Source organism: Dryobates pubescens, chromosome 20 (assembly GCF_014839835.1).
Source record: "Dryobates pubescens isolate bDryPub1 chromosome 20, bDryPub1.pri, whole genome shotgun sequence".
Classification (NCBI taxonomy): domain Eukaryota; kingdom Metazoa; phylum Chordata; class Aves; order Piciformes; family Picidae; genus Dryobates; species Dryobates pubescens.
This window is the reverse complement of record NC_071631.1, coordinates 5,277,837-5,290,755: the sequence shown is the minus strand read 5'-3', so window position 1 is coordinate 5,290,755 and position 12,919 is coordinate 5,277,837. Positions and strand designations below refer to the sequence as shown.

Here is a 12,919-nt window from a genome sequence, read left to right as displayed (position 1 = left end):
AGCAGCAAGTCACCCACCTTTCACGATGAGCTCGGCAAAGTTGGAGACCCCTGAGCCCCGGCTGGACTGAGTGACACAGCGGTACAGGTCCTGCTCCGCCTTGGACACCTCGTCCAGCTGGAAGGTGGCCAGGAAGCGCCGGTGGCTGATGTGCTTCACAGAGGCAGCAGGGACCACCTCACCACTCTGCCTCTGCCCCGTGGGGAGAGAGAAGATGTCACCAGCAGGCGCAGCATGGCACTGGATGTGTGGACTCTGCTGGGTCAGAAACTGGCTGGCTGGTAGGCCCCAAAGAGTGGTAGGGAATGGAATTAAATCCAGTTGTGGCCAAGCCAGGAAATGGGCTCAAGTTCCACCAGGGGAGGTTTAGGTTGGACAGGAGGAACAATTTCTTCCCCTTGAGGGTTGTCAAGGCTTGGCCCAGGCTGCCCAGGGAAGTGGTGGAGTCACCATCCCTGGAGGGGTTTCAAAGCCACAGAGAGGTGGTGTTGAAGGACACGGTTCAGTGGTGACCTGGCAGTGCTGGGTTAACCTTTGGATTGGATCATCTGAAAGGTCTCTTCCAACCAAAACAATTCTATGACTCTATGACCCAAATCTACCAAACACGTCCTCAAACGGCAACTGCATAGCAGCGTGGAGGGGCTGCCCTTCTCCCTGCTGCCCACTGTGGTTTTGTCCCAAAACAGAGTCACAGAGGTACTGCAAAAGTGACACACAGGGCTGCTGGGGGAGATGCTGCTTTCACACTGCCACTGCTCACCTGCATGAGGAAGCGCTCGGCCTCGGCAGCCTTGCCAGCAGCCACGCACTGGAAGGTCGCATTCTGCCCTGCGTTGACCTCCACATCGCCCAGGCGGGAGAAGTGTGGTGCTTTGGCTGCCAGGGAACACACACAGGGGCACTGCTGTCAACATCCTACCACAGCCCACAGGGATGATGCCCCAAAAGTACCCAGGAGATGGAGTTCCACCAGCCCAAGTGACAACAGGACACCCAGGTGACACCAGGCTGCACTGGGATGCTGAGGTGCTGGAGCGGAGCTCCAGGTGGGTACAGTGCCCATCCTCAGGGCTTAGCCAGGATCCCTGTCCTGCACAGCAAGCCCACAGCAAACATCTTGAGCAGGATTCTGAGCCCAGAATCAGGGAGAGACTGTTTACAGGGGCCTGCAGTGACAGGATGAGGGGCAATGGCTTCAAACTAGAGAAGAGCAGATTGAGATTGGATATCAGGAAGAAGTTCTTCACTATGAGGGTGGTGAGACACTGGCACAGGTTGCCCAGGGAGGTGGTGGAAGCCTCATCCCTGGATGCTTTTAAGGCCAGGCTGGATGTAGCTGTGAGCAACCCGCTGTAGTGTGAGGTGTCCTTGCCCATGGCAGCGGGGTTGGAGCTGGATGATCCTTGAGGTCCCTTCCAACCCTGACAATTCTATGATCCATCAGCTCTCCCCAGTGGTCCATCCCAATGGACACCATCTCCAAACCCTGCTGCTCAGCTCAACTCAGCAGCACCTATTACCACCCACCCCCACACCGCCCACCCCCCAGCCTCAGGTCCCATCCCCTGACACTCACAGCAGGGATAATTCAGCAGCAAAATGTCATCCAAGCCAAGGTAACCTTTGCGCTCGCTGGAGACCACTGCCTCGAAGAGCACCTGTGGCACCAAACAGAGGGTCACCCACTGCTGGGGGTCCAGGTGACCAAAGGAAAATCTATGCCAGGCAAGGGGAGGCTCTGCTGGGACTCAACCTGGAGAAGAGAAGACTCCAGGGGGACCTTAGAACAGCCTTCCTGAAGGGATGCCTGAAAGGTTCCTCCAGGAAGGCTGCAAAGGGACTTGCCAAGAGGATGTCTAGAGATAGGACAAGGGGGAATGGTTTGAAGCTGAGGCAGAGCAGGGTTAGACTGGAGCTGAGGAAGAAGTTCTTCAGTACAGGGGTGGTGAGAGTCAGAAATTGGCTTCCCAGGGACGTTGTGGATGCCTCCTCCCTCGGGGTGCTCAATGGCCAGGCTGGATGAGACCTCGAACAGCCAAGCCTAGCTGGGAGGTGTCCTTGCCCATGGAGGGGAGGTTGGAGCAGACAATGTCTGAGGTCCCTTCCAACCCAAACCACTCTGAGCTGACTCCACGACTCACCTGGTACTCGCTGGGCCAGAACAAGCTGACGGCCAGCTCAGCCTGGTGCCACTGGCGGCCGTGGGAGCCGGAGGCATTCCAGACGGCGCTGCCCAGCGGGGCGCCGGTGACGCGGACGTAGGCGCTGAGGGTGCCGGGGCTGTGTCCGTCGCGGCTGTACATGAAGTAGCTGAACTGCAGGCAGTGAGTGTCGTTCTCGCTCAGCGCCGCCAGCAGCAGCTGGGCTCGCTGCCCCGCGCCGTGCGCCGACGAGTTCACCACCAGGTAGGAGCCTGCGGCGCGAGGGGGAACCACAGAATGCATCAGCCCGGTGGGAAAAGACCTCAGAGATCATCAAGTCCAACCTATTACCTATCACCTAACACCTCCTGACCATGGCTCCAAGGGCCACATCCAAGCCTTTTTTGAACATCTCCACCTCCCTGGGCAGCACATCCCAATGGCCAATTACTCCTTCTGGGAAGAACTTTCTCCTCACCTTGAGCTTAAACTTTCCCTGGCACAGTTTGAGACCGTGTCCTCTTGTTCTGACACTGGCTGCCTGGGAGAAGAAACCAACCCCCACCTGGCTACAACCTCCCTTCAGGTAGTTGTATGGAGAAATAACGTCTCCCCTAAGCCCCCTCTTCTCCACACTGAACAACCCCAGCTCCCTCAGCCTCTCCTCACAGGGCTCTGCTCCAGACCCCTCCCCAGCCTTGTGCTGCAGACCCCTTCCCAGCCTCGTTGCCCTTCTCTGGACACGTTCAAGTATCTCACCTTCTTAAACCGAGGAGCCCAGAACTGGACACAGTACTCAAGGTGTGGTCTAACCAGTGCTGAGTACAGGGCAGAATGACTTCGCTGCTCCTGATGGCCACACTATTTCTGCCCCAGGCCAGGATGCCATTGGCCTTCTTGGCCACCTAGGCACACTGCTGGCTCACATTCAGGGGGGAGAGAGAGCAGAGAACAATCCCCCCTGGCTCCACAGGTGGTGGGCAACAACCAGTCTGTGAGCCAGCAACCAGCTCTTGTGGGCAAGAAGGCGAATGGTGTTCTGGGGTGCATGAAGAGGAAAGAGCGTGGTCAGCTCTCTACTCTGCCCTAGAGAGGTCACATCTGCAATACTGGGTCCAGTTCTGGGCTTCTCCAGAGAGACAGGGTGGGTGGGTGGGTGGGAAGCTGCCCCACCAAACCTGCATCCTCCCTCCTGCATCTTCCCCATCTCCAAAGGCAAGGGGATCATTAATATCCCTTCCATTTTAATAACAGCAGAAGCTGTAAGTAAGAAAGCTGGGCCATTCATCCCACTCTCCCCTTGTTTTCCTGACAGTAGGCACTCAATTATTAATAGCTTTCACCGCTGGTTAATTTGAGGGAATCCAGGCACCTCCCTCCCACCACTCTCAGCACCGAGAAAAACCTAACGAAGGCAGCAGCATTTGGGAGCTGCACCTGGGGTGACCCCAAAAGGCCTGAAAGGACCCCAAAAACACCTAGGGGGTCACAGCATGAGCTGGGGAGGCAGTGCAGGGTACCACAGAGCATCCTTCAGGGGTGGGAGCTGGGAGAGAAGAAAGAAACCACCAAAAAGCAGAATCGTCACCGTGTGGCTGCTCCATGCTGCCTCCAGGCAGATATTGGGGGTGAAATAAAAGGATAACAATTTATTTTCACAGAGTTGAGCACATTTCATTGGCAGAGGGGATAGCACCACGTCTATATTCCTTCTCTCTGTTATTTTTTTCCCCTCTCTTTTCCCCCAGCAAAATCATTTCTGCTCTAACATCACGGGCTCCGTTCGATCCAGGCGACAGAGGCACGGAGAGCAAATACCAACCCTCCCCACGCCAGGGAGAGCAAACACCAACCCTCCCAGAAGCCACCTCCACCTGCTCAACCTGCTGGGCTCTCACTGACAAACACAGCCCTTTCCTTCTCCCTCCCTTCCTTGTCACAACAAGAAGCCAGGGAACCAGAATAAAAAGAGCAAGACTAAAATTACCCCTGTGATGGGTTGTGTTAGAAGATGGAGAACATCCACTAAGGTCATCCGGGACCCACGGGCACCAACGGGTGCCAACGTGCCCATGTATCACTCCTCTGGCAGGGCTTCCCCCATGTGCTATTTCCCTCCCCTTAATTTTCTCCCCAGTGTTGCTGCATCGTTAAAAGCAGCTCCCACCACTTGCTTGTGTGCTAATTATATCCTCCTCCCCCATAACTGCCTGGTCCCAGCTTCAGCTTCAAGCCCAGGGTATAGGTTGGGGTATTTTTAATGCAGGAGGGACTTGTCTCCGTGTTGGGGTGCTGCATCCTGCACTGGGCTGCTGCATCCCACACTGAAGCATCCCCACAGTCCTGGAGCAGGCAGCTCCTTGCAGAGGTGGCTGGAGCCTCTAAACACAGATTCACAGATTGCATGGGGTCAGAAGGGACTCCCAAAGGTCATCTTGTCCAACCTCCCTGCAGTCAGCAAGGACACCTCCAACTAGATCAGGCTGCCCAGAGCCACACCAAGTCCCTCAGCAGCTTCTGTTGGTTTTGGCTTTTTTTGCAGAGGACATTTTTGGGTTTCAGTCAGGTTTTTTTGGTTGTTATTTTTTAATGCACCCCAGCACAGTGGCACCACAACCTCACCTGGAGCCAGCTGGTGACAAAAGGGTGGCAGCCTGCATCCACCCTGCAGGCCACAGTCCCACCACAAGTCACCAACTTGCTCCTCCCTGGTCCTTCAATCCTTTAGGGGTGCAGCCAAGGGTCAAAGGGGTTGCACAGCCCCAAGCCCCTCAGCCTTTCATCGTAAGAGAGATGTTCCAGTCCCCTAATCATCTTTGTAGCCCTTTGATGTACCTTATCAAGCAGTTCTCTGTCCTTCTTTATCTGGGGAGCCCAAAACTGGACCAAATACTTCAGATGTGGCCTCATCCGGGCAGGGTAGAGGAAGGGGAGAACCTTCCTTGATCCGCTGGCCACACTCTTCTTGATGTACCCCAGGACACCAGTGGCTGCTTGGCCCCAGGGGCACATTGCTGGCTCATGGTCATGCTGTTGTCTACCAGGACTCCCAGGTCTTTTTCCACAGAGCTGCTCTCCATCACTTTTGTTACACAAAAGCTGAAGCTGAGGGTTGAGCTGCAGAACCAGCCCGAGGGGGCTGTGCACAGAGACCCTCACACCCCTCCCAGCAGAGTCTTCACGCGGGGTCTCCAGCCAAATGTTCCCACTTTGGGGATCATCAGCCCTCCTTTGGGATTCCAGTGAGGCCTTTCAGGATAACTCCAACAGCCTTCTTAGCCATGAACTAGACAGCAACAAGCTCCCATGGATGTTCTCCCTGGCTTGGAGCAGCTCTTCCCACACGACGCCCTTCCCACCAATCCTGCGTCCCTCTGGGAACAACCCCAAACAGCCCAGCAAGACGAGGAGGGAAGCACCCACTCCCCCACCTCCACTTCTCTGTCTCGCCAAGTCTTTCCCTCCTACAGAACCACCAAGAGACAAAAATAAAACTAAGGGAAAAAAAAACCCCAACCCAACAATCGAAGCTGCGTGAGAAGGCAGCACAAGGAGGGATGACAGGAGGAGGCGGCACTGCCAGCCAAGAGGTGCCAGGGGACCAGCTCTGAGCACAGCAGCATCTGCCTCTGGGAAAGCACTCTGGAAGATGAAGCCCTGATGATGCCTCCTCCACCTCCTCCTCTGCTGGATCTTCTGAACATTTGAACATCTGGACAAGCTGCAGAGGCAGTGCCCAGGGGAGCCTCATGAGGTGCAACAAGAGCGAGGGCAGGGTCCTGCCCCTGGGCTGGAACAATCCTCACTGGCAGCGCAGGCTGGGGAAGGAGGGGAGAGAAAGCACCTCTGAGGAGAAGGACTTGGGGGTGCTGAGGGGGGCAGAAGCTGGACAGGAACAGGCACAATGGAGCCAGTACAGGAATGAGGAACCACTCCCTGCTTCTGCATCGAGCCCCAGGACAAGAACCTTCTCGAGGAGTTCCATCACCAACAGCTGATCTGCCACCACCACCGGTTATGGTTTAGTGGCCATGGTGGTGCTGGGTTGATGGTTGAGCTTGCTGACCTTAGAAGGCTTTTCCAGCCTTAGTGATTCTGTGATGCCATGATGCTGGTGCAGACACAGGGACGGTGCAGCCTCCTGCCTGCCTTACCTGGCTCCCTCCCTGCTACAGCTCCTGCAGAAATAGAGAGCTGGAAAGATCAGGACTGCAAGGTGGGAGAGACCCACCCGTCGCCTTTAGGTGCAAAAGAGACAAGTCAAGAAAGGAAGAGAGGTGAGAAAGGAAAACAAAATGAACAGAAAGCAAGAAGAAAAGAGGGATGGCAAGGTAGAGGCGGGTGGCCAGCAGCCAGCATCTGCTCCAATAAATCCTACGCTCCCTGAAACTGGCTGATCTCCAACAAAAACTCATTTTAATCTGAGACCACGAGACTCCTTTGGAAAGTGCTCCCTGGAGAGGTGCTGCAAAATACTCCTCATCCACTGAGCTGCTGGGGGGGACCAGGAGGGGTGATAAGGCTGCAGGAGCTTTCTGCACAGCTCCCCACACATATCAGGGTAAAACTGCACAAAAAGGGGGTCCCAGCACCTGCTGGATGCCCCAAGACCAACAGCACTGACCTGCTCTCAGAGCATCCGTGGGGATGAGCATCCCTTTGGTGTCACCATTAGGGACAGGTGCTCTTCCCAGAGGCTGAGTCCTGTTGATGCATCCCATCTCAGCTGGCCACATCCACTTCCCCAGCATCTCTGGAGCTTGTTTCTTCAGCTCTGCATCATTCAATCCCCATCTTGTAGATGGGTGCTTTGGGACATGGTTTAATGACCATGGTGGTCTTCAGTTGAAGGTTGGACTCCATGATCTTAAAGATCTCTTCCAGCTGCACCAAGTCTACAATTCCTTCCTGAAGCAGAGCAAGCTGCCCCATTCCACCCTACCCCTTCAGCCCCCTGCAAGCCCCCAGGCTTCAAACTCCATCAGTTTTGACATTACAGCTGAAAACTAAGCAGAAAACCCAAGTAATTACAGGCTCAAAGCCCTCCATCAGGAGCCACCTCAATCCCCAGCTCATCTTCTCTCCTCTCTGCCCCCAGGCAACCCCCACCCCCCCCAGGAGACCCACAAATTAGGAGAGTTCAGTTCAAAGCAATTATTTGGAAAGTCATCAAGGGAGGAGCAGGGATCTGTCAGCAGGTTAAGGGTTGTTTTGCACTTATCAGTTCCCAGGACATGCCAGCAGGGATGGGGAAGGAAGGAAAAGGCAATGGCAAGGGGCAGAAGGTAAAAGAAGAGGAGAGTTGGTGGAGGGGAAAAGGCAAATTAAGCCCTGGCACGAACAAGGCAGAAGACAAACAGCCAGAGGCAGATTGATGGAGCAGTAAAGAGTTTGCTATAAAGCTTTTAATAAAGTTTTAATCAAAACTAAGTCATTTTATTGTCCAGCTCTAAAGCAGCTCTCCTGAATCCACCCATTATCAGTGGGCAGGAGGAGCCAGAGCCCCAGGGCCAGGCAAGAGTCAGTGGTCCCAAAAACAAGGAGCACCCTGAGCCGGGAACATCCTGCAGAGCAAACAGGCACAGGGACAACTCAAGGTGGGCACAGCAGAACGTGGTCTGGAGCTAGGAGAGAGCAAAGTCCTGAGATGCCAGCCAGGCATGGTGGCCATGCCAGTCCCATGGGAGAGGGGAAGCTATGAGGGTGGTGAGAGACTGGGAGGTGGTGGAAGCCTCGTCCCTGGATGCTTTTAAGGCCAGGCTGGATGTGACTGTGAGCAACCTGCTGTAGTGTGAGGTGTCCCTGCCCATGGCAGGGGGGTTGGAGCTGGACGATCCTTGAGGTTCCTTCCAACCCTGACAATTCTGTGACAGCAGGGGACAGGCAGGGCCCCCTTAGGAGCAGGACTCACCGTGGGGCAGGTCAGCTGTCAGGTGTGGCATCATGTAGCTGCGGATGAGCTCCCACTCGAAGTCATCATCCTCCCCCTGGCTGTACTCACACTGGTTGGGGTCACTGTCCTCCTCGAAGGTGCAGCCAGCTGTGGAGATAGAGAGAGACCAGTGAGCCCCCACTGACACCCTGCAGACAGGCCCTGCTGGGATAGGGTGCTGTCCCCCCAAACACAAGGGGACCTCCAGCAGCCCCCCATGTGCACCTGTGAGGCAGGGCACGGTCCTGGCTGCTGCTAATCTCCCAGCTCTCTCCTTCAGCTCCCCCATCTCACAGTGGCAGGTCTCAGCCATGGGAGCAGGATACAGCTCCCAGCTTTGCTTCCCAGGGGTTGGACACCAAAGCAGGGGTTTCACCCAAGACACAAGTACTCAGCTGAGGTGATCACACAAGAGGGATCTGCAAGACCCCAGAAGGTTCCTGCAAAAATCCAGCTTTGCCCTCAGCCCTGCACCTGGTTTGACTTTGAACTCTCAGGGGTCCATCCACTGCCTGGCCCAGCAGAGAGAGGGTTCAGCCAGGACCTCCAACAACCTGCAGCAATCACACCCCCTAATAATGCATCACTGCCCTCCCTCCCCCCAGCTGTGGGATGGCACTGCTGAGCCCTTTCATTTATCTCCTGGGGGTCAGGAGTTGGTTTGTAGCCTTTGCAAAGAGCAAGGGTGGAAGCAAGGTGCTTAGCTGAGCACAGAATAAAGAGCAAGATGTCACTGGTCCCCATAGAGGTGACATGGAGACAGCACACTGAGATGCCAGCCAGACCCACATCCAGCACTGTATCCTGCATCCAGCTCCCCTTATCCCGCATCCAGCCTCTCATCCCACATCCAGCCCCTCTGTCTCACATCCAACCTCCCCAGCCTGCATCCAGCCCCCTCACAGAATTGTTTAGACTGGAAAAGACCTTTAAGATCACTGAGTCCAACCATTAATCCAACAACCATCCTGTATCCAGACCCCCAATTCGGCATCCAGCTCCCTCATTCTATATGCCAGCCTCTTCATCCTACACCCAGCCCTTCCATCCTGCCTCCCAGCCCTCCCATAGGATCATTCAGGCTGGAAAAAAAAACCTTTAAGATCATCAGGTCAAATCATTAGCCCAACAACCACCCTGCATCCAGCAAGCCAATCCTGCATCCAGCTCCCTCATCCCACAGCCAGCCCCCACCATCCCTCACCCCAGCAGCTCAGGGCCTGCCTGTGCCCATGCTTCATTAGCACTGCCCCATTGTTCCCTTAAGCCCGGGGATCAGAGGGGCCAGGCCACCAAAGCTAATTAACAGGAGCCCCTGGGCTGAGGAGGGCAAAACCCTGAGCCAGCAGAACCAACAAAGGCAACCGGTCTCTAATGGAGCAGCCTGAAAGCAGAGCTGGGCCAGAGGATTATTCCCTCTGGATTTTTTCCTGTGTTATCCCCAAATTACACCAGTAATTCCCCTGCCACCCAGGGATTTGCCAGTTAATGGTCTGCCTGCTGCTGGCACTAGTTGTGCTCTGTGCTGGGGGATGCTCCAAGACCTTGCTCCAGCAAGCAGGGGTCCAAAGGCTGCAAAAAAAGCCCTTCAGATGCCCAGAAAAATAATGACCCCATGGGCTGGGCACTGCTGAGGCCACACCTCGAGTACTGCCTTCAGCTTTGGCCACTCCAAGAACACTGAGGTGCTGGAGCATGTCCAGAGAAGGACAATGAAGCTGAGGAAGGGTCTGGAGAGGAGCAGCTGAGGGACCTGGGGTTGTTCAGCTAAAGAAAAGGAGGCTAAGGGGAGACCTTCTGGCTCTCCACAACTCCCTGAAAGGTTTGGGAACAAGTGGGGGTTGGTCTCTTCTCCCAAGGAACAAGTGACAGGACAGGAAGGAGCAGCCTCAAATTGCACCAGGGGAGGTTTGGGCTGGACATCAGAAGAAACTCCTTCCCTGACAGGGCTCTCAGCCACTGGCACAGGCTGCCCAGGGAGCAGCTGAATCCCTGGAGGTGTTTAAAAGAGGCAGAGGGGATGCTGAGGGCCATGGTTTAGCCCCAGACTTGGTAAGAGTTAGAGGCTGGTCGGATTCAATGCTCTCGGAGCATTTCTCAACCCAAACGACTCTGTGCTTCTCCACTCCCCAACGCCTCACAAGTCAGAAGCTATTTGAGGCTCTTCCTCCCCTTTACACTTCATTTTTCCAGCACGAGGGTGCACCCAGCTCCATTTGTTCCCTCTCAGAATCACCAGAAACTCGTTTTCAAGGAACTCAAAGCAAATCCCCCTCCTGTTCAGGCGCCTGGAGGCAGCGAGACCTCACAGCTTGCTTCAAGCCCTTCCCGAAGCGCGGAGCCTGCCCAGCCCACGTGCGGCTGGGCCCCCGCGGGCGGACCCGGGGCCTTGGCTCCCACCGCAGGACATGTTGGATTCTAGAGTCTGAAATTTGGCTGTGCTTCCTAACAGGAGAGGGAAAAAAAAAAAGACAAGAAAAGAAAAAAAAAAAAAAAAAAACACCACCACAAATCTGTCAAAAATTTCCAGGAAGGCAAAGGGGGAAAAAAAAAAAAAGAGAGAGAGAGAATTTCCAAATAAAACACAGTCAGGGCCCCAGTGCCAAGTGATTTGCCCAAGTGTTTCGTTCCAAGAGCTGCTGAAATGGGATATTCTGGGAGAAGAAATTTGTTCTGTGTTGGGGATCTTTTTTTTTGTTCCCCCCCCCCCCCCCCCCCTCTTTCTGGGGCTGAGAAACCAGAGCAGAGACAAACAGCATTTCAGGCTGGCACAGCCCTGCTTCCCCAGGAAAAGCCTTTCCTGCACGGATTGAGGCTTGAGGAGGGGGGATTGAGACGGGGGGGGGTGAGGAAGAAATTCTTTCCAGTGAGGGTGGGGAGACGCTGGAACAGGTTGTCCAGGGAGGCTGTGGCTGCTCCATCCATGGAGGTGTTCGGGGCCAGGCTGGATGAGGCTTTGAACAGCCTGGGCTGGTGGGAGGTGTCCCTGCCCATGGCAGTAGGTTGGAACTAAGTAGCTTCAAGGTCCCTTCCAACCTAAACCATTCTGAGCCTATGAATAAACTCTTACCAGCCACTAACAACATCAGCAGAGACATCACTGCCACCACCTCCTCCTCCTGGGCTGTATCTCTACCACCCACATGCCACTGCCATCCCCAGCACCAACTGGTCCAGTGCCTCACTTTCCCCACTGCTCCAGCACAGCAAGGCTGGATCCTTGTCCACCTCTGAGATGATGCCCAGGCTCCAGAAGCTTAAATTGCAATTATGTGGAGTAGATACTCTGCTGGCTGAGGCACAGCTGGCCAAGTCCATCCATCTGCCTCCTTGGACAGGTTTATTGTTATGGCTTTTCCCAGCCTGAACATTCCCTCCCTCCCTCCCATCCAGGGAAGGAAATGATGGTGGCTCGACAGGTCGCTGCATCTCACCAACAGATCTGGCTGTGATTTGTGTAGAGAGGACAAAACAAGAGTTCTGCAGAGCTTTGGTTTCCAGGAGCTTTTGGGATGCTTTTGGTGCCATGTCTCCTCACTGAAGGGTAGGGCTGGAGAGAAACAACCTCCAGCCTCTTCTTCACAGAATCAGAATGGTAGGGGTTGGAAGGGACCTCTGAAGATCAAGACCAGCCCTCCTGCCAGAGCAGGATCACCTAGGGCAGATCACACAGGAACACAGCCTGGCAGGTCTTGAAAGTCTTCAGAGACAGACTCCACAACCTCTGTGAGCTGCCTGTTCCAGTGCTCTGCCACCCTCAAAGTAAAGAAGTTCCTTCTCATGTTTAGATGGAACTTCCTATGTTCAAGTTTGCCTGAGGACCACAGAGAAGAGTCTGGCCCCATCTTCCTGACACCCACCCCTTAGATATTTGTGAGCATTAATAAGATGCCCCCTGAGCCTCTTCTCCAGGCTAACCAGCCCCAGCTCTCAGCCTCTTTTCACATGAGAGATGTTCCAGTAGCATCTTAGCAGCCCTGCACTGGACTCTCCTCCAGCAGTTCTTTGTTCTTCTTCCTCCTCATCACAATAGTGGCATAAAAATGAACACCAGAGCTTTTAGATGCCAAGGTCCCAGCTCCAGAGTGGGTGGCTGTGGGTGCCCCAGCAGCTGTGGCAAGTGAGAAGGGGTAAAACCAAAGCAGATCTCAAAAGCTTAGTGTTTCATCAAAATATTTACAAAGGAGAGCAGGGAGACTGCAACCTGGAATACTCAGCTGCAGCAACAGGGATGGCTATACCGATTCTGCAGGCTAACAGCAGCAGGATGGGAGCTGTCAGAGTCAGCCGGGGCTGCTCCAGGTCTGGGTGTGCCCTGAAAATCAGCAGATGGAATCAAGGAGCCCCCAGCCCTGCACTGGCTTCAGGCCAGGGTCACAGCAGCTCCATGCAGTGAGATGAGTGCAGAAGGTGTGATTGGAGCTTGAGCAGCTAAAAATACTGCTGGGGAAGTGATGGTGAAAAGGAAGCGGAGGGGAGAACTTCTTGCTCTCTACAACTCCCTGAAAGGAGGTTGGAGCCAGGTGGGGGTTGGTCTCTTCTCCCAAGGAACAAATGATAGGATGAGAGGAAATGGCCTCTAGCTGCACATGGGGAGGTTTAGGCTGGACATGAGCAACAATTTCTTCCCCAGAAGGGTTGTCAAGGCCTGGCCCAGGCTGCCCAGGGCAGTGATGGAGTCCTCCTCTCTGGAGGAGTTTCAAAATAAAGAGGAAAAACAAAAAAAAAAAAGCAGTTTGAGAGGCTCCCCAGGGAGACCAGAGCAGCTCAGCATCCTCCCTGGGTACCACTGCCACCCAGTATCCCCAGCACAGGTACCACTGCCACCTCCACAGCTCTGCAG

The 12,919-nt window shown here is 54.8% G+C and overlaps 1 protein-coding gene across 4 annotated transcripts in view; it reads right to left on the bottom strand.

Annotated features, from left to right (window-relative positions):
• The window catches only part of PTPRU (protein tyrosine phosphatase receptor type U), a 72,417-nt gene that overhangs the window by 44,571 nt on the left and 14,927 nt on the right, over nucleotides 1–12,919 (bottom strand). For all 4 annotated transcript variants that reach the window (XM_054170333.1, XM_054170334.1, XM_054170335.1 and 1 more), the window contains exons 2-6: nucleotides 8,056–8,184; nucleotides 2,145–2,416; nucleotides 1,580–1,661; nucleotides 764–879; nucleotides 18–192 (exon numbers count right to left, since the gene is read on the bottom strand). In XM_054170333.1, coding sequence (XP_054026308.1) covers nucleotides 18–192; nucleotides 764–879; nucleotides 1,580–1,661; nucleotides 2,145–2,416; nucleotides 8,056–8,184 — 774 coding nt within the window. The remainder of the gene's footprint in view (nucleotides 1–17; nucleotides 193–763; nucleotides 880–1,579; nucleotides 1,662–2,144; nucleotides 2,417–8,055; nucleotides 8,185–12,919) is intronic.